Source organism: Oreochromis niloticus, linkage group LG20 (assembly GCF_001858045.2).
Source record: "Oreochromis niloticus isolate F11D_XX linkage group LG20, O_niloticus_UMD_NMBU, whole genome shotgun sequence".
Lineage (NCBI taxonomy): Eukaryota > Metazoa > Chordata > Actinopteri > Cichliformes > Cichlidae > Oreochromis > Oreochromis niloticus.
Genome location: NC_031984.2, coordinates 33202420 through 33222075, shown reverse-complemented (window position 1 = coordinate 33222075; position 19656 = coordinate 33202420). Strand labels below are relative to the sequence as shown.

Here is a 19656-nt window from a genome sequence, read left to right as displayed (position 1 = left end):
ACAAGTGATGTATTCTCTCCACCTGTCTAAGCAACACATACAGCATACACCCCTATTTATACACAGACATCTATGGGTGCACTAAGGTTTGTTACATGGAATATAAATGGAGCTGGCTCCAGAGAAAAGAGGTTAAAAATATTTAACCAACTCAAAAAACTACAGGCAGATGTTGTCCTTTTACAAGAGACCCACAGACCTCTTAGATGTTCGAATGAACTTAAAACACCTGAGTTTCCTAAGGTGTTCTCAGCTTGTTATAATTCTAGACAAAGGGGAGTAGCAATTCTAATACATAAAAATATTAATTTCACAGTACTCGATACAGTTATAGATCCAGAGGGCAGATTCTTAATCATTAAACTATCCATACTTGATAAAAAGCTATGTATTGTGAGTATATATGGTCCAAATGTTGATGATCCCTCATTCTTCCACGGTTTTTTCAGTGCACTCTCTGAACACTTAGATGGCACACTTGTTCTTGGAGGCGACCTCAACCTTGGACTAAATGAAGAAATGGATAGGCTCAGTACAGCAGGAACTCAGCGCAATTGGCAGTCCACAAATATAATCAAACAATATATGAGCGACTTTGGTCTTTGCGATGCATGGCGCTCCCTTCACCCCACCAGTAAGGAATATTCTTTTTTTCCTCATGTCCATCACTCCTACTCTCGTCTGGATTATTTTTTGGTCAGCAGCTCACTGCTGAGTGACATTTCAGACACTGAGATTCACCCTATAGCTGTCAGCGATCATGCTCCTGTATCTTTAACACTAATGCACAAGAATAATACTACGCCAAGTAAAAACTGGAGATTTAATACATCACTACTTAAAGATGAAGACTTTATTAAATATTTTTAAAAAAGAGTGGACTTCATATTTAGACTATAATGACACTCCCGGAACATCAGCTTCTGTTCTATGGGAAGCAGGGAAAGCTGTGATGAGAGGTAAAATAATTTCTTTCTCATCACATAAAAAGAAAAAAGAAAACAAAAATATTCAGGAATTAGAAAAAAACCATCAAATCACTAGAAGAAGCCTACGCGTCCCACCAAGATCAGGAAACATTGAACAAAATACGCAAAACAAAACTAGAATTAAATGAGATAATTGATTAAAAAAAAAACTAAATTCTTAGTACAAAGACTACGCTTACAAAATTATGAACATGGTAATAAATCCGGTCAATTTCTAGCAAACCAGCTAAAAATAAAGAAAGAAAAAACAACTATATGTGCTGTTCAAGATTCATCTGGGAACACAATATATGAACCGAAACAAATAAACAACATTTTCAGGGATTTCTATAAAACGTTGTATTCACCACAAATAAACCCATCTAAAAAGGAAATTGATCAGTTTTTGGACAACATAACTCTTCCAAAATTATTAGACACTCAAGCAAGGGCACTGGATTCGCCACTGACATCAGGTGAACTCCAGGAAGCCCTGATAAGTATGCCCAATAATAAGGCTCCAGGTCCAGACGGCTTTCCTGCAGAATTCTACAAAGAATTCTGGACGATTCTGGCACCAGTTTTTTACAGAACGTTGTTGGAAATCAAAGAAAATGGCAGACTTCCATCAAATATGAATTCTGCAAACATTAATCTCCTGCTAAAACCAGGCAAAGACCCTGTATATCCCTCAAGCTATCGTCCAATAGCCCTTATAAATGTAGACCTTAAAATAATCTGCAAAGCCCTCTCAAAGAGATTAGAGAAAATAACCCCCCTCTTAATTCATCCTGACCAAACTGGTTTCATAAAAGGTAGGCGCTCATCAACAAATACACGTAGATTACTTAATTTGATAGACTACTCATACAGAAAAAACATCGAAACTACAATATTTTCTTTAGATGCAGAAAAAGCGTTTGACAGAGTTAACTGGAAATTTCTATTTGCAACTTTACACAAATTTGGTTTTGGATCCTCTTTCATTAACTGGTTAAAAATATATTATTATATAATTCCCCAACAGCTTGTGTCAGAACAAATGACCAGACATCCTCCAGATTCTGTCTCCTGAGGGGCACCAGGCAGGGATGCCCACTCTCCCCTTCACTGTTTGCAATTTTTATTGAACCACTAGCAGCAGCAATTAGACAGAATTCAGTAATTAAGGGCATAAAATGCAAGAACGTGGAACATAAAATCAGCCTTTATGCGGATGATGTGTTACTTTTTCTCCAAACTTCACAAACCAATATCTCTGGGGTGATTGAATTGATAAACTCTTTTGCAAGAATATCAGATTACTCAATTAACTGGTCAAAATCTACAGTCCTTCCGATTAATTGCTCCTTCCATAATTTCTCTTCTACACCACTGCAATCGGGAAATATAAAATATTTAGGTATTAATGTTTCTCCCAAGCTTGCAGATCTACCTAATTAAACCATATCCCACTTTTAAAGAAAGTAGAAGGCGATCTGGCTAGGTGGAAATGTCTACCCATATCACTTATGGGAAGGGTTGCTGCTATAAAAATGATGGTCTTACCAAAAATAAATTATTTATTCTCAATGATCCCAACTAAACCGCCACAAGATTGGATCAGATCTCTAGATTCATGTATGTCCAAATTCCCCCACGTATAAGCTTAAAAACATTACAAAAGACCAAGGATAAAGGAGGATTAGAACTACCTAACTTTCAGCACTACTCCTTAGCCAACAGGCTTCAGTTTATCTCAGGATGGCTAAAACATACCCTCTTAGATGAACCTTGGCTAGATGTAGAACAAGCACTTTGCAATAATCTAGAGATTTCAGATCTACCATTTATCAGCTCAAACATCCAACGACATGAATGCTTCAAAAGCATCAGCATCAGCTCTTCTCTGACAGCATGGTGGGAGTTTCTAAAATTGACGGAGTCTTCATTAATCCCATGCAAACGTACACCTATCTGGAACAACCCTGACATATTACAAAACAATAATATGATAAACTTTTCAGATTGGAGTGGTAAAGGAATCAAATACTTAGAACATATATTAGAAGGAACAGACTTTATTCCATTTGACAGACTAGTTACACAATATGGGATCAACAAGAAAAGATTTTTAGAATATTAACAAATTAAATCCATAGTAAAAAAGAAATTTAAACCGGGTCAAGTTGAACTACAAACACCACCAAGTGTGGTTCAGTTTCTTACTCTTAGAACCCCCAAATTACTATCCAAAATATACAGAATGCTTTCTAAAACAGATGAATCAATATCACTTCCTATTGCAAAATGGGAAGCGGATTTATCAGTTAATTTAGACCAAAACTTCTGGTCTCAGATTTGCTTAAAAACCTTTCATCTAATTAGAAATCCCAGTCTTCAATTAATTCAATACAAAATACTACATAAGAGTGCACTATACAGGTCATCGGATGTTCAAGATGGGCTTTACGTCTACCAACAACTGTTCACACTGCCAAACCAATTCACCGGACAATTATATCCACGCTCTTTGGTTCTGTCCACCAGTTCAGAAGTTTTGGCGCGAGATATGTGAAGACTTATCGAAGTGTCTGAAATGTAACATTCCAACTTCCCCTTTAGTGTGTTTGATGGGCAGCTTAGATAATGTCACTACAGAAAAGAATATCGCCCACATGGTTTTCACTGCCCTATGCATAGCCAAGAAAACAGTCCTCATGAACTGGAAAAATAAAAATAATCTTAATTCTAACCAATATAGAAATTATCTATTAGATTACATTAGTCTTGATACAGCCTCTGCCAACACATCAGATCAATTGCTCTGGGCTCCTTTGATCGGGGTGGGTGGGTGTATGGGGGCCCAGCCCTGGCGCAGGGTGCTGCCAGTGCATCGCGCCACCTGGGGGGCTCTTCAATTGGTGGGGGAGGCTGTTACATCTTGCAGGAGCTCTCCTCTCTTCAGGAACTCACTCTGCAGGAGGGGGAGATACAGGAGAGGTGGAGGAAGATCTCAGCCTGGGCGTCTATTGTCTTGTGTAGTCTGGAAGATGACGGGGTGGGTGCAGTTTTCTCTGTGGTGGGGTCGGGTGGGCTGTCCCGGGCTCTGTGGGGCCGGGCAGCGCTGCTGCACTGGGCCCCGGTCCGGATGGGCCTGGGCCCCCTTTCCCTGGCGGGTTGCAGAGTATGGGGGTGCCTACTGGGGTCAGCGGGGGAGCTGGCCCCAGGGAGGGGTCACTTGCCCCTCCCTTCCTTCCCTCCCCATCTCCAGCTGCCTCCCTCTTTCCGCTCCACCACAATCACCCACACATGCAGGGCCTTGGGGTAAAGGTGTGTCACTAGGGTGCAGGGGAGGCATCCCCCCCTCTGTCCCCTTCTGGCTGCCTGTGCCTCAATTTTATCCCACAACTTAGACATTCACATTACTCACACTCTCATAACACATACATATAGGATCTTGGGGGTGGGCACGCTACACGGAATCCAAAAGACCATCAGGGTGTACAACCTCACCCCTGGCGTCGTTGCCCACCTCTCAATTTTAAATACACGTATACATTGAGGGCTATCAGGAGGGGCTATGCGCTTACCTGCTGCTCTCTGGCAGGTAGCTCTGTGCCCTCCTGGGTTTTAAATGCACCTTAGAACACACATGCATCAACACTACATATGAGCGGGCGGAGGGAGGTTTGGAGTCTTCTCACACCCGCGTTCTCTGCGGCCTGCTGGAGCGGGGGGGCTAGGAGGAGGAGTTGGCCGTCCGATTGGGGTCTGGAATGTGGGGCCTCCCTGCTGCTGCGGAGTCAGGGCGGTCTGCTTCTCCCCACCGCAGGGAAAAGGGTAACACTACCTGGGTCTGGGTGCAGTTTCCCCCTCCAGCGGCAAGCGTACCTAGACCCGGTTCTTAGAGTACGCTTGGGGAGTGTGATTGTGTGCACAGCATCTCTTTATGTCTGTCTCCACGTTGGTTGAGTGTTGAGTAATTGCATATGAGAGCATGAGGGTGGGAATGGATGTTTGTGTCTGTGTGTGCCTGTTTGTCTATGTCTATATGTCAGGTCGGGTATCAGACGCCACCTCTCTGGGGACATCTCAGGCCCTCCAAGGTATGGAGGCCTATCTCCCCCACCACTCCCCCTGCCAGTGGCAGACGCCCTCAGACATCGGTGCGTTGGTGGTTCTTTGTGTCCGGGGATGGGAGTTCAGGCACGCACCGGCTCACTCCTTGGTGGCTGCTTATCGGGGCCTGGAGCCTGAGGCTCGCTTGGGCCACTTCGGGGGTGGGGTGCACTCGGCCTCTCGGCCTGGGGCTCGGTCACTCTGGCACAGCTGGCTGCCGGCGGAGCTCACGGGCACGTCACTGCAACCCCCCCTGACTTCTGCTCCGCGGCTGCTGAGTGACCCCTCATCTGGGACTCTCCTCAGCTCTTTCTGGGATAGTGGCGCGGCTGCCCCTCTGTTGGTCTTCCTTGGTCTCTTGTGTTCTGAGGGCCTCTAGATGTCTGGAGTTTTGATCTCCTCCATACCTGCTTCATGCCCTGGAGGACGGGGCAGTGGCCCCCCACACCCTCTACCAGATCATTACATGAAGGAACCTTTTAAATACAAGCGCGTCCATGCTCACAGGTGTACACACGGGTGCTCACACACACAAACTACACCCTTTTTGGCTCCTACCTCAAAGCACACTGTGCGCTGTCGATCTTACGTGCTGCACAATAATGTTTAATATTTAGTATTTACTGTTATATTCCCATATATCATCGTGATGTTGTTTATTCTATTGCTCTCGTTTTCTTCTGCTTGTTTTCTTTTTTCTTTCTCAACAGGTGATCCAGGTGATTGATATATGTATTTTTTGTCTGCTTATTTTGTTGGTTTTTGTTTTTTGCCCTTTATCCCCGTCCCTCTTCTCCGCTGTTTTTTCCCCCCCCTTTCTTTCTCCCTTTTCTTTTCCTCATTCAAGTCTGTCCCGTATCTAGCAAGTGAAAATAAAAAAAAATAAAATAAAATAAACAATAAAAGGTGAATCAAATAGACCATTACAGCAAGGCTGGGATGGTCCATTTGGTAAAGTAAATCCATTGGGCATCTTTCTTCGCCTTTAGACAATAATTCTGATGGCAAAAGAACCAAACGGGACAGGCAAAAAAAAACAAAACAAAAAAACAAAACAAAAAACAAAAAAAGAGAACTCTGAAAAGCTCAGAACGACAACCTCATGAGGCTGGTGGAGAAAATGAAGCTGTTATTAAAGCAAGCTCTGGCTGCACAGTCCACTCACATGCTTAAATCAGTCGCACTGACCTGTATGTGGCAGACGGCAGCAAACCTCATCTCTCTGGATCCACTCCCACAGGCCGCAAGCAGGGGTCCACTTACTCGTTCAAGGGCCGCCAGACTGACAGCGGGCAGGCTGGAGGAGACGCTCAGGAAGAGGCTAAGGGTGGCAGCCATGACAGGGGGGTGGGGGCTGACAAGGAAGGAGTCCAGCAGGGATAGGATGTCAAAGAGCTCGTCCTCTGACTGGGGCCTGTAGCGCTGAAGAACTCTCAGCACCTCACACTGACCCCAAATGTCACACTCCTTAAGCCTAGGAGGAAAGACAGACATTTTTCTTTTTTTTTTTTCTGTTGAACATTGCACTGTACACATCCACTAAGCGTAACAAAACAAGCAGCTAAACTTACATAAACTACAAACTACACATACCCCTTTTATACACATAACACCATAAAGGAAAGGGAAAAAAAAAACAAAAAAAAAAACAAACCAAACAAAAAAAACAAACAAAAACAAAAAGGACAGACAGACTTTAATAGGTGAGCCACACCTGCTCAGCTCACACATGAGTATTACCTTTCAGCCAAAGCACAGTATGAGTTTGAAGCTGATAATGTGATGTGCATTCATCATAGTTTACGAGCTCATTTCGCCACTGAGAAATCAGTTTAAGTACAGTTTCTATGTTAGGACAAAATATAATCTTGATGTTGGGTGATGGAATAAAATGTGATTTTATAAGCGTGATTATTTAGGGTCAGTTCCTGGGCAAGTTCGTACATCCCCCCAGTGCCAGTAGCAGAAATTTGCTGTCACTGACACAAATGAACGGTTGAGGAAAGTCACCTGGACATTGCCAGCGTTATCCTACGCTACAATAGTTAAACATGCAGAGAAATATATTTATGTGCACATCTGCTCTTCCTGTCTATAATGCTGGTTTACACAGAAGTCTAACAGGAAGCTATTTGGCTCTGCTGATTTGATTAGCTATCTGTAGAAGGCTGGATGATAGCTACACACACAGTCCTGCAGATTAAGGCTCTCATTAGACGAAAAATCAATTCAATTTCAGTAAGAAGACAGAATGCCTTTTTTCCATTAACTGAGTAGCAGATGAAGAGGAGAATGTAAAAACATTAGAAACAAATTAATGGCTTTTTTCAAACCCCCCCCCTTTTTTTTTTTAACTTCTTCCTGTGATGGGATCCTTTTTCTTCTAGTGAAATTTCACAGTTTTCTAGATGTGTCACCATCCACCACTTCGGGTACCTACTTTGCCTACAGGTAAAACAGTAGGGGCACTCCCCTAAAAACATCACATCTGAAATATTAATCAAAGATCTAATGCAGTTCAGCATTAACAGTAAAATAAACTGCATGCCAAAGCATCCTTGTTTTGACAGATTTCATGTAGCCACATTTCATCTGACTGACAGTTAAAACACTGTGGACCAACCTGTTGAGCAGGTGGTGGGTAATGGGTTTGTTAATAGCGACTCCCCCCTCCTCCTTCAGGATCTCCTCCAAAGCTCTGAGGCAATTCACCATCACCACAGGGTCCGGGTCCCTCAAGAGGCTGTAAAGTTCATTCACCACCACTGCATCTGGAAAGGATCACCAACAAGAGGTTTCTGTACATGACGCTCATGTATCAGCAAGTGAAACACACCTGGTGCATCAATAGTGATGGGATTAACTTTCTTCTTTCTTGCAAGAGAAGAACTGAAGAAGAACTGTCAACAGGATAGAAAATCCCCACCTATCTCAGAGCTAGGTTGGAGGTTGTGCAATTTGGCCCAGCCAAGTACAGCCACACGTCGTACGCAGGCTGCTCTGTCTCTCAGTCCCGCTGTTAGAGGCTGCTCCACATACTCCACCAGGCTGGGTAACCTGGCACACAGACACATTCAAAACCAGTCATGAGTGGATGTGGCAACATACACTGAGGTCCCTGTGTACAGCAGCTCACCTGAGGTTGGTCATGTTCCTGAGGGCCAGACTGCGGACCATTGGATTTGGATCCTGGCAGTCCTTCCTTAGACTGTTGATGACCAGCAGGGACAGCTCCGGGTTTAAAGTGGCATAGGAACACAGGAAGACATAAACCAATTTCTTCTGGACTACATCTACTGTGGCACAGGCTTTCACCATCTCACTGAACAGGCCAGACACATCTACACCTTGTGACATGGTCCTGAAATGGAAGGGGAAGTAGAAGGGGGACATATAAACAAGAAGAAAGACAAAAGCGGGAATGAATAAAGAGGGGACAGTCAGAGTTGAAATAGAGAAAGAAAGATTAGAGGAAAAGGAATAATGGGGAAAGAGACACATGGAAATGATAGGACACAGGAAAACATTTTAACATGACGTTTAACAAAAATATTCTTCTTACTAACAAAACTTTGTCAGTGCCCAGATATTTAAAAGAACGTGTGACTGCAGAGAAGAATATTTCTGCAGGCTTCTTGAAAGAGATCCAAAGCTCTTCTTTGGAAGCTGGTTGCCTTTTGTTCTGTTCTCTACCAAGATGATCCCCCACTGCTTCAATAATATTCAGGTCTGGGCTCTAGGGAGGCAAGAGCACCATTGTGGGTTTTTCTCTTTAGGTTTGTTTTTACTGCATTGGTACTCTGTTTGGAATCATTGCCGTGCTGACAAACAGATCCACTGACAATCAGATGCTTTTGCACAGTAGATCAAATCTGACAGTACTTTTCTGTCTTCATCAGTTCTTGTTCTGTCATGCTCCCCAACACACCGGCTGAAATCCAGCCCCAAACCACCAGAGCCTCCACCATGTTTTCAGACACCATTCAACTGCTGTAGACAGTGTTTCTTAAGCCTGCCACTTCTTCTTTTGTCCTCAGTTTCTTTAGGGGCAGCCTGCACATCATTTTGAGATAGTTTTAGGCTAATAGTTTTAACCTCATTAGAGCAAAAATACTATTTCATGTCTTTCAAACTGAATTACTGTTGGCATTTCTGTAAATTTAACAGAAGAAATTGGACCAAATTATGTATTTTTGCAAAGCTGCTAGTAACAAAGAGCCTAAATAATACAAAGAATACAAAACACAAATTAGGTCTTTGCTAAGTTGTCTGTTATGTGTAGACACAATCCCTTGAGTTAGGCATCTTTTTATGCTTTAATGCTTCATTCATAAGTTAGTGATAAGTGTATAAAACAAACAACAAACACCCCTCTGAAAACAGTCAGGTACAAGGACTGGACTGGAAATGAGTAAAGAAGAAGTTGAGGTCTAAAGAAACACTTTAAAAAAACCTTGTGAAATATTGTTTAAAAAAAAAAAACATACAAGAAAGTCTGGGTCCTGAAAGCAAAATATAAAGAAACGAGGGGTGGCTCAAGACTTTGCACAGTACTGTATATCTTCATATAGTGACTTAATTTTCTTTTTAATGTTGCCCAGTGTTTAATATCAACATTCATTACTGGAAAAAAATAAGTTCACTTTAAACCTTCAGCTTACGTCTTTCCTTCAAATAATCTACTGCTTCATAGTGAAAACAGGATGATAAGCCCCCAGTCAGCAGTGATGTTAGTGAGATGTCACTAGTCCTTGCTGGTCTTAAGCCATTGAAACAAAGGGGAGTATTAGTCAAAACAACAGAATGTTACTACTGAGGGGTACGATTAGGACCTAGGAGCTGTTTAATCCTTATATGTTCACTTTCCTTTCCAACATTGTTCATATAAAAGGCGAATGGAACTTTGGGTCTTAACAATGAAGCCAATGTAAAAAAGAGCCGTGTTTTCCTGGGTCCATCTCCTGACAGCCTTCCATTTTGATGTTTCTCGGGGGAAACGTATTTTTCATGATCCTCAAATTGTATTTGAATAACTAGAACTAGATAACTAGTAAGTTTTATGTGTTTGTTTAATGTTACCTAACTTGCCACATTGTCTGTAATATGTAGTCTACACCAGTGTTTCACAAACTGAATACAGTTTTAACGCATCTGTTAACACAACCCGATTAAAAGTGGGTGTAGGCAGCTAATCTCTGCGATGGCACATCTTGGATGTTAAATTAAGCAGCTCACTGTTTTTTCTGTTGTTTCAACACTTCAGCTCTCTTTCCTTCAAAGACACAGCAAAGAGAGAGACTTTAAAAAACACACAAAAATGAATCATAGTGAGTCGAGCCACATGTGGAACTGTTCAATTGGGTGTAAAATGAATTTCATCAATTTGAGCTTCCACAATAAATAATCAAAATGTTAACAACGCTGACAACAATTTGCAACCATTTTCACTGCGATTATCTCATTTTCTTTTTATTCACAGTTAGATGCTTATGACTCGTCAGCAGTTGGAAGAATGTACTGAGACAAGTGTGCAGGGACTGTATCTCGATTTGTTAAACTTCATTACTGAGAATGTCTGTTCACATATCAAGCTAGATCCGAAGAGAACCAGCATCTTCTGAGTATGTCTCCTTATGTGTGGAAAGTTTCAAAGATGAGCAACCTGCTCTCCACCAGGTAAGCACACAGCATTACCTCTGATTTTAATAAATAACCTCTGAATAGAATACTGAATAGAAGTCAATGTCTAATAAAAGACTGCCAAACTCTTATCTCTCATAAACGTGGAATCTGCACATTTACAATGAAGCTGATTTCCTTATGCACACATATGCACGTAAATCTACAACAATAGCAGTCATCTTCAGAACCAACAAAGCTTTATTGTAATTTCCCATAAAAATTATGTCACTCTTTCGTATTTCCAGTTAGCTGCTAGCTAACACCTGCTTTTACAGTGACAATTAACTTAAATTGCATGGGGGATGGGGTGGGGTGGTAAGCAGGTTCTCAAAAGCAAATGTGTGCCCCGGGCCCCCTTTGACAGATGAATGCGGCCTTGCAGACAAACCGCAGCGCCTGGTGGCTGAGCACAGGGATGAGATGAGTACCTGATCACTTTGAGGATGGTGTTCCTGTACCGCAGCGGGTCTGACTGGACGTTAGGGTTGGACAGAGCTCTTCTCAGCTCCCTGACCGTCTCCTCCCCACCCAGATAAGGCATGGTGGCTAAGAGACAGAAAATATAATTCTGCTTGTCAGTAACAAGCAGGTCCAACTGCATCTCTGGTTGGTGGTTTGACAACACAGCCGGTGACCCAGCGTTCAGCCGATGAGATAAAACGCAAACCTTTTATATGACCCAGCAACACACGAACTTGCTAATTTTAAGAGCATTACCGTTTAGCACTTCGAAGGACGAAGTTCATCCGTAACAACACAACAAAAATGACTAGAATATTTACTCCCTCTACACGTCCGCATTTCTTCTTCATCGTTGTTTTTCTCGGTTTAATCCCACGCTGCTCTCTGCTGGCTGGCGTGAGTATAGCACGACAAAGGCAATACTCGCCCAGATCTGATACTTTGTTTATATTTCGGTGGAAAATGTTGCACTTTACTCCAATTACTCCATCTGACAGTGGTTGTTAGTCGTGTGCAGACCGACATAGGGTACAGTCTTATAGATTTAACTGCCCAGAGCAGAGCTGGATTAACCCACTGCAGGCACCCAAGAAACTGTTGACTTTCAGTGACCCTTGTTACATTCTTTCTTTGAGCATAGTGTTGCTTAAAACAGAAAAGTAAATACATACAGCAAAAAAGATCAAATTTGTAGACCCAACAACCAACTATTAAACTAAATGATCTTTCAGGTCCCTGGATATATATATAACCTTTATTTAACCAGGAAAAGTCCCATTGAGATTAAGAACCTCTTTTTCAAGGGAGTCCTGGCCAAGAGGCGACAACACCAGCCTGGATGTCTGGGACCATACAGTCCTTTTCTACTCTTGGCCGATAATGAGACTTTATATAACATAAGAATAAACTCAAATAATTATGACAAGACTGCTATAATCAAAAGAAAATAATTTTTTTAATCATGCACATGGATGTTGGTCCATATGCATACGTGGAAAGTCAGAAGCTAGGAGAGTAGCAGCAAGAGTTCAGTTCCTTTACATTAAACATTAAATTGTAGAAGTTTTCCTATTGAAACTGATATATCCCATGATGCTGATGCTCAAAGTTGGTTATGGAAAAAATGGGGAAAACAATATGATTTTGACTCAATATTGTTACATTTTGCTTCAAATTGATTTGGTTGAAATTACAGAAAACATGTGATGCATCTCTTCCGTCCAGAACATTTCATCTTCGTTTTATCCTGCACTGATGTTTATGCAGGATCAAAAATGGTGGCACAAATAAGGTGATTTAAAATTAACCAAAATTCAACCTACTCCTGTGTACTTATTCTTGTGTTGTCCGGGGAGGGACTCACTGATTTCCATGGAAATCCCTCAGACAGCATCAGGTTTACATGCAAACACACAGGGATCAGCTATCTTTACACAGATCACTTTGGTAACCCAGTGTAAATCAGGCCGTATGCCGCCATAACATTCTGCACACGTAGCCATTTGAAGATGACAAAATCCAGAATTTAACTGAAAAACCGTTAGCAGTGCTTTTGCATATATTGATCCACCCAGTAGATCAATACTACTCTATTTACTCCAGGTAGGTCTCAGTGGATTTTTTTTTGTCTTCCACAACAAGATCATGCTAAATGAGGCACATGCCCCATTTAGCATGATCTTGACTGAAGAAACCAAAACAAACAGTGAACGTGTGTGTGTCAGTCCCCCAAAGTAAAATGGGTCAACGGTCTTAATCTCAAAATGCTGGAGTAGCTATTAATCTAGAAATGAATATTATTTGAGAGGAACATTTGTGAGCTTGGACAATGTCTGAATGTCCAAGTCAACACCAGTGATGGAGCAGCTGTCTGAGCAGCTTAATGTTACAAATATACTAGCAAGCAGGATGACTGATGCTAACAACATGGCAGTACAGTCCTGACATGACTGGTGTATGCTTGTATTAAACATGACCGAAGGTTCAAATAATGAACTCATTGTATGTACTAATCCCTGTGAGGCAAAAGATCAGGCTTCAGACTGCCCCAAACCCCTTAAAATGTTATTCTTAGCACTTTTCAGTGAACTTTGTGTAAAAATGAAAATGTGCCTTACACTACAGTTGCATAAGACCCAAACAGCACTTTGGTCTAAATTGATGATGGGTTTATTTGATTGTGAAAAGCAAAAGATCTACAAACACAGACAGCACTAGACCTCCAGCACTGAAAGTCCAATCCCTGATCCAGAGACAAACATCCACTCTGCCCGGCCCTGCTGGTTGGGTTTTGAAAGACAGAGCTTCATTAACAAGGAAGGGCGGACTTTGTGCTTGGGCGGTCAGTCGACTGTCAATCCAGGTGGACAATCTGAACACAGCCCAACGGGTCCCAAAGGAAGCTGCTCAAACCTTCCTCTGGATGGTGTGGGCAGTGCCAGGTTCCAGGAGTGACACATCATTTCTTTTCCACATTAAACCGTCACCAAATTAACACATTTAATGTTAGCCATCCATCCTAAAATAAATCACCCGAATCCAACCATAACACACACACACACACACACACACACACACACACACACACACACACATCTCATTATTTGCTACTTTGGGCAAGTATGATTCAGTATTTTTCCTTTTTATAGAACTGAAACTAATTTTCCAGAAGCTGTTTATGATTTTGATAAATCATATAAAACAAGTTTTCTATATGAAAGGCAACAGGGAAAAATAATGGTGAGAGAGGCAGTACAGCATTGTGCCCTGAAGTTACAACATGAAACATGAGAAGTACACCATGTTTTCGCAGCTTCTTCTAAAGCTGGAGATGGATGCTGCCTGTGGTCCATTTCCTCTCTCAGTGGATCACATGACACTGGGTTTCTTCTGTGCACTGTCAACTTTTTGACAGAAAAGGTAGATGGGATGAACAACAATTAATACACACATAGACACACTCATTCTCTCTCGCACACACACACACCAGAACAGTATCAGAGGGTGACAGTGTCTATGACACATTGGGGCTTGGGTCAGGGCTGGTGGAGCTGTTTTCCTGATTTGCTGCCTGGCTTCCTCGGGGTGGAACCTCAATAATGCGGGGTTTGTCAATGATGCGAGCATGGCGGTCGCCTTTCTCCACGATACCAATAATCCATGCCCCGCCCACCGCCCCCTGACCCCCTGCTCCAGAGCTGAGGTTTTTCATCTCTGAACAGAACTTGGCTGCCTGCTCTCTGGGCAGACACACCAGCAGCCCACCTGGAGAAGAGGGGGGAGAAGGGATGTGAGTTCCTAGCTTTAAATACTGCATTTATTCAAATATAACCACGTTTAATGTCACCGGTCATACCGGAAGTCTCAGCTGAAGTGCCCTGAAGCAGGTTAAACAGGTTTCCGCAGGCTTTACTGATGGCAGCCATCTTGGCTATGATTGGAAGGTTATGGATAACGAAGGCCACCTCGTTTTGCTGCTGTCTTGCCAGGTTGTTGGCGTGACCCAACAAGCCGAAACCAGTCACGTCTGTGGCAGCGTGGGCCTGGTACTTGTGCATTAGACCTGCCGCTGGAGGCAAAATGTGAATGAGCCAGAGTAAAACCACAAGAAAGAAAAGGGAAAATAAATTAATCAATAACAGCTGATATAAAGTCTGCCAACTGTAATTTAAACATTATTTAATTAAATAGTTAACTAATAATACACTTGCATGACCACTAATGACTGCAGAGCTTAATCAAAGTAGTGTACCTGTGCGGTTAAGGGTTGCCATGGAAAACATAGCTTCCTGATAGGCCTCTATAACTTCCTCTTTGGTGACGACCAGCTTGATCTTGTTCCACTTTTCAGGCTGGTAAAACAAAAACAGCAACAAGAACATTAATCTTCAAAGCCCAGGTTGGTTGTTTCATGAGCAATCCAGTGCTTCTATACATTTCTACATGCACAATAACCCACACACGGCAGCTGTGAACCTTTTCAGGAAGGAGAACTGTCAGCAAACAAAACATTTTCTTGTTACATGGACACGAACACTGTCAGCAGTCTTGGGCGTTTCATTAAAGCACTGGAGCAATTTTAGCTCATGTGACCAGTAAGTAACCAATAAGTATTGTCTTTCTTGTAAACATTTTTTCAAATGTATCGACATGCAATTCTCACCAGATATTGTCAACCACCCATCCAATTCACACAAGCAAAGAAATCAAACCATAGATGTCCATAAACTAGGTTATATGTAAAAATTAGAAATGACACAGGGTACTGAACATGTGATGAAAGGGAGGTACAAAAGGGCATGGGAACTCCTGATACCAGCTGAAATCTACCAGTAACTAGACAGCAATTCCGCCACTTAGTGCCAATTAATATCATAGTGTGGCGCTGTTTACAGCATACGGCGCTAGCACGCTTCATATAACACTGAAGGAAGGATGAATGGAAAAATGTACTGAGACATTCGTGATAAAAGTCTGCTGCCATCTACCAGGATGATGACGATGAAACGAGGGTGATGTTTCAGCAAGACAATGATCCCAAACATGCAGACAAGGAAACTCAATTGGTTTCCTGTGGCAACATTGCACTTAATATTTCTGTGAACAGAGTTGAATGGCTAACCTGATCAATCCACAGATAAGCGTTTACAGCCACCCGAGTGCCCAAAGGTTTAGTCAGCACCAAAACGTCACCTGGTACAGCCCCATCAGGCCTGGAAAATAAAACGTAAACGTAAAACATGTAAATCTTTGCATTTTGTGAATCATAACTTTTCATAATGCGTTTTGCATTATGAAAAGTTGCTCTTTGTTTCTTTGTCTTCACAGGCATCTCTGCTAACGAGGCACTAGCAGAACTTTTATTGTTCATCAGAATTTTATTGCTGATGAACAATAAAAGTTAGTCACACCCAGAATATTGCAGCTGTAAGAGATAAGAATGCAGGGCTTCCCACAACACAGAGTTGACTTGTGTGGTCCCCCATATTTCACAGCTGCTCAAACACAACCAGTATTTGAGTGAACACCGTCACTCTTGTTATGAAAGCTTAGCTGGACGTGGCTCTTCCTCCCCAGGCATCCTGGCTAGTTCAGTTATGCAGGTCTTGTCCTGCTGTCAGGCAGACTCCAACTCCACCTGCTTGGACTGCAGTAGTCTTTGTTTTACACTGAAGTACCACTGAGCTGAAGGCCACTCTATCTGGAACTAAGTAGAGACCTGGTTTAGCTATGTCAGGAGTTGAACTAAATGTAGATATAAGACTCTCAAGAAAAGCCTGATATTGATAAGTTTGTTTGTCACGAATAAGTTTAAAAATAAAAAATTTGTTGTATTCCCAGTCATTATTGGTATTTGATAATTACATTAAGAAGGCATGTGCACCTCCACTCATGGTGCACATGCATCTGTACATACTCATCCCTGCCAAGAAGAAAATGTAAATCTGTGGACACAGTTGAACACAAAATGTTAAGAAAGTATTATTACACAATAATGCAAACTAATTAAATGTAGTTTCAGGGGTTCTGGAGGTTTGTTAACAGTGTTAATTATGACCCTGATTTCCTTGTTACAGAGGTAGGACTGCACTAACAGTTGGGGAAAGAGAAGATCAGGTCCAAAAGGACAGAAAGAGGTCTGTAAAAATGTAATAAACTATGAGGTGAAATTCTAATTGACCAATTCAATTAAACATTAACATTAATGTGATACCAACCAATCTGCTTGACTGATGTCAAAATTGGTGCTTTTAAAACTGGAATTCAATTAAGGAGTACTGAAGCAGTGGCAGACTGAGGTGATCTAACTATAGTAAAGTAAAGCTGTTTCAGGTACTCACATAATGAACTCATTAGGCTGGCAGACGACCGATGCTACTCCTCCAACAATGATCCAGGGATTGATCACAGTCTGTCCACCTGTCACTGAAGTTCCTCCCTCTTCTGCTGCATCACGAAAGCCTCGAATCATCAGCGGCATCACCCGCTCACGGTCCTGTTTCACACATGCATAAACACATGACCATAAACTATCAACAAAGCGCTTATGCCAGCTTTAATCAATGTTAATTTGTTTATGAAAATTACAGTGACACAAATCTGTTGACAACCTCCACTTCATAATCACACCAGGGACTGACTCAACACAGCACAGAAAATCCTACCTTTTCATTCATTTTCTGGCTGACGCTCAGCAGCATCAGCATGTTGTCACACTCTGTGATGCCCATGGCGTAGAGGTCACTGAGGACATTAGCACATGCTATCCTGCCCTGTAAGACAAATGGAGAGAGAGTAACAGTCATGTGACTGTTAGCTTTACAATGCTACCATGGATAGAGGTGGCACTCAAAGACAGAGAAATCCTCACCAAAAACTGCCAATGACAGTTATGGCACTCAAAACAACGGGCATAACTAATGAACAGAAGGAGCTGGAAGCTTTATCACAGTATCACAGTCTAATTGTCTGTGATGTGGGTTTTTTTTTTTTAAATCTTGATATTATAGTCTGCAGTACTGTTTTGGACAAAATAAATCATAATTTAATATGTGCATTTGATTTTTTGGTTTTATGGACTAATATCTGCTATTATAAAAGGGGAAAAGACTTTATTTAAAAAAAACCTTTTTGCTGAGGTCGCACTTTTTGTGGAGTGTGTAACATTTAATACTGTAAAAAAGAAAAAAAAATGTCACTTTTAACAAAGATACCTAATTATCAGCAAGTTATGCTGTTACGTGGTTTGCATAGCTTTCCCTCCTTGCGCATATACTGTCTAGTAATGCTTAGTGGAGAGAAATGCATGCTAGTAAACTCACCATCATGTATGGATCTTCCACCAGAGGGTAAAAAAAATCTGTGGTCTGCACAAGTGACAGTCCTCCATGTCTCAGAGGAATGACAGCTGAGTCCATCCCTATACCTGTAAACACACCACAGTGGTGAGGACAAGACAAGCGCGCAGCACAGCCAACAAATGTTGACTTATTTTGTGTTACTACCACTTTTTATTTTTGGTAGTCCGTATTTAACTGCAGTTAAACAAATTTAGTAATCTAGTTATTACGGGACTGTTACACGGAATTGCCTGACACTGTCTGAACTTTACATGAATTTGTTTTAATCTTTGGGGGTTACTGTGCAACTCGGTTACAACAGGAATATTGGACTAGCTGCACGAACTTCGCACTCAGAGCATCCGAGACATTTCTGCTGACTCATACTTACCGTGTGGTAATTTGATAACTCGCAAAACATGTGTCCTGTACTTGCCTGGCTAGTTATCTATTACATGTATTAATTATTAATTATTTAGCTAAGCTAAAGCACTATGCAAGCTAAAGCTAAGCACTATATGGGTAGCTTTAGCTATCAATATAGTGTGTGTGTGTGTGTGTGTGTGTGTGTGTGTGTGTGTGTATTTGAATCTTAAAGTGTTTTCCGCCCATAGCTTTCTATCTGTCAAATAAGCTGCCATTAGTAAACACAAGCTAGCTAGGTTAGCAACAGTTGCATTAGCTAACTGACGTTAACTTGGGTTTTAGAGTATAATGGCTAGCTCTACTAACTTCGAATTTCCCCTTACCTAGTCGCGGGCCAGGTAGCTGTTGGCCGAACTCCGAAGCTTGGTCTCCGGCCTTCCCGGTCCCGTCGGCCCGGTCCGGCTCCAGTCCCGCCAGGAGTTTGAGCAGAGCCTCCTGCGGGACTTTGCAGCCTCATCCCTTCAGTTCCGAAAAGCTTGTGAGACGGAACCCGCGCTCCAGTCCGTGCTCCTCGGGTTTGAAAGGTTTGTATCCAGGGGGAAAACATCCCTCAGTGCCCACAGCCTCCACTGTGGGAGGCGGGGAAGTTGAGCCTGACATGCTCGTGGCCCTCTTCTCCCACACAATACCAGCTGCGTAGTATAACACCGGTGAACACAACCGCACGGATGAATGGAGCGTGTGTCTGGCGAGTGGTACGTGAAACGGAAGACCTTGGAAAAGTTACACGGCATAAATGGAACTTCCTGGTGTTATTTTCACCGTAAAATCGTTTGCGATTCAGCCGGTCTAACAGCATTCAAAAAGTTTTTAGAAATTCCAAATACTACATTTATTGTTACAACTATACCAGAAAAAAAGGGGGGGGAGGGAGCTACAATCGAATGAGATCTAGAGGAAACGCTTTATTTTGTAGGTGATGACTATACTTCCGGCTTCTTCCTCTGTTTCGCAGTCAAGCAGTAAGGACCACAGAGATTAGAATATTATTCTCTGCTGCGTGCACTTTTTAAATGGTCCCATTTGTATGTATTAATTTAGAAATTGAACTGTTCGATGACAGTTAAATTGTAACTGCAAGAAATATTGTCACTATGCCAAGGTTTTGATAAGCTAATTACCCTCCCGCCCAAATGGTCGTAAACGGTTTCTTCATAGTTGCGAGAAAGCATTTACGA

At 42.1% G+C, this 19656-nt stretch overlaps 2 protein-coding genes across 9 annotated transcripts in view; both read right to left on the bottom strand.

The window, feature by feature from the left end:
- ap4b1 (adaptor related protein complex 4 subunit beta 1) overlaps positions 1 to 11607 on the bottom strand; it is a 59381-nt gene extending 47774 nt beyond the window's left edge. For 4 of the 8 annotated variants that reach the window (XM_025901335.1, XM_025901337.1, XM_025901338.1 and 1 more), the window contains exons 1-5: positions 11180 to 11588; positions 8206 to 8430; positions 7996 to 8126; positions 7693 to 7840; positions 6258 to 6543 (exon numbers count right to left, since the gene is read on the bottom strand). In XM_025901335.1, the coding sequence (XP_025757120.1) occupies positions 6258 to 6543; positions 7693 to 7840; positions 7996 to 8126; positions 8206 to 8430; positions 11180 to 11352 (963 nt within the window). In that variant the 5' untranslated portion in view covers positions 11353 to 11588. Of the gene's footprint in view, positions 1 to 6257; positions 6544 to 7692; positions 7841 to 7995; positions 8127 to 8205; positions 8431 to 11179 lie in introns of all 8 variants that reach the window. The other 4 variants (XM_025901334.1, XM_003457863.5, XM_025901336.1 and 1 more) reach the window with 4 other exon arrangements.
- Positions 11608 to 13359: 1752 nt separating this feature from the next.
- sephs3 (selenophosphate synthetase 3) lies at positions 13360 to 19290 on the bottom strand. The gene is made up of 8 exons (XM_005462792.4): positions 18802 to 19290; positions 18035 to 18138; positions 17378 to 17485; positions 17054 to 17208; positions 15835 to 15925; positions 14965 to 15064; positions 14569 to 14781; positions 13360 to 14477 (listed from the first exon to the last, which is right to left on the bottom strand). The coding sequence occupies exons 1-8, from the start codon at positions 19076 to 19078 to the stop codon at positions 14227 to 14229; spliced, it is 1299 nt and encodes a 432-aa protein (XP_005462849.2). The 5' UTR covers positions 19079 to 19290; the 3' UTR covers positions 13360 to 14226.
- Positions 19291 to 19656: the final 366 nt, after the last annotated feature.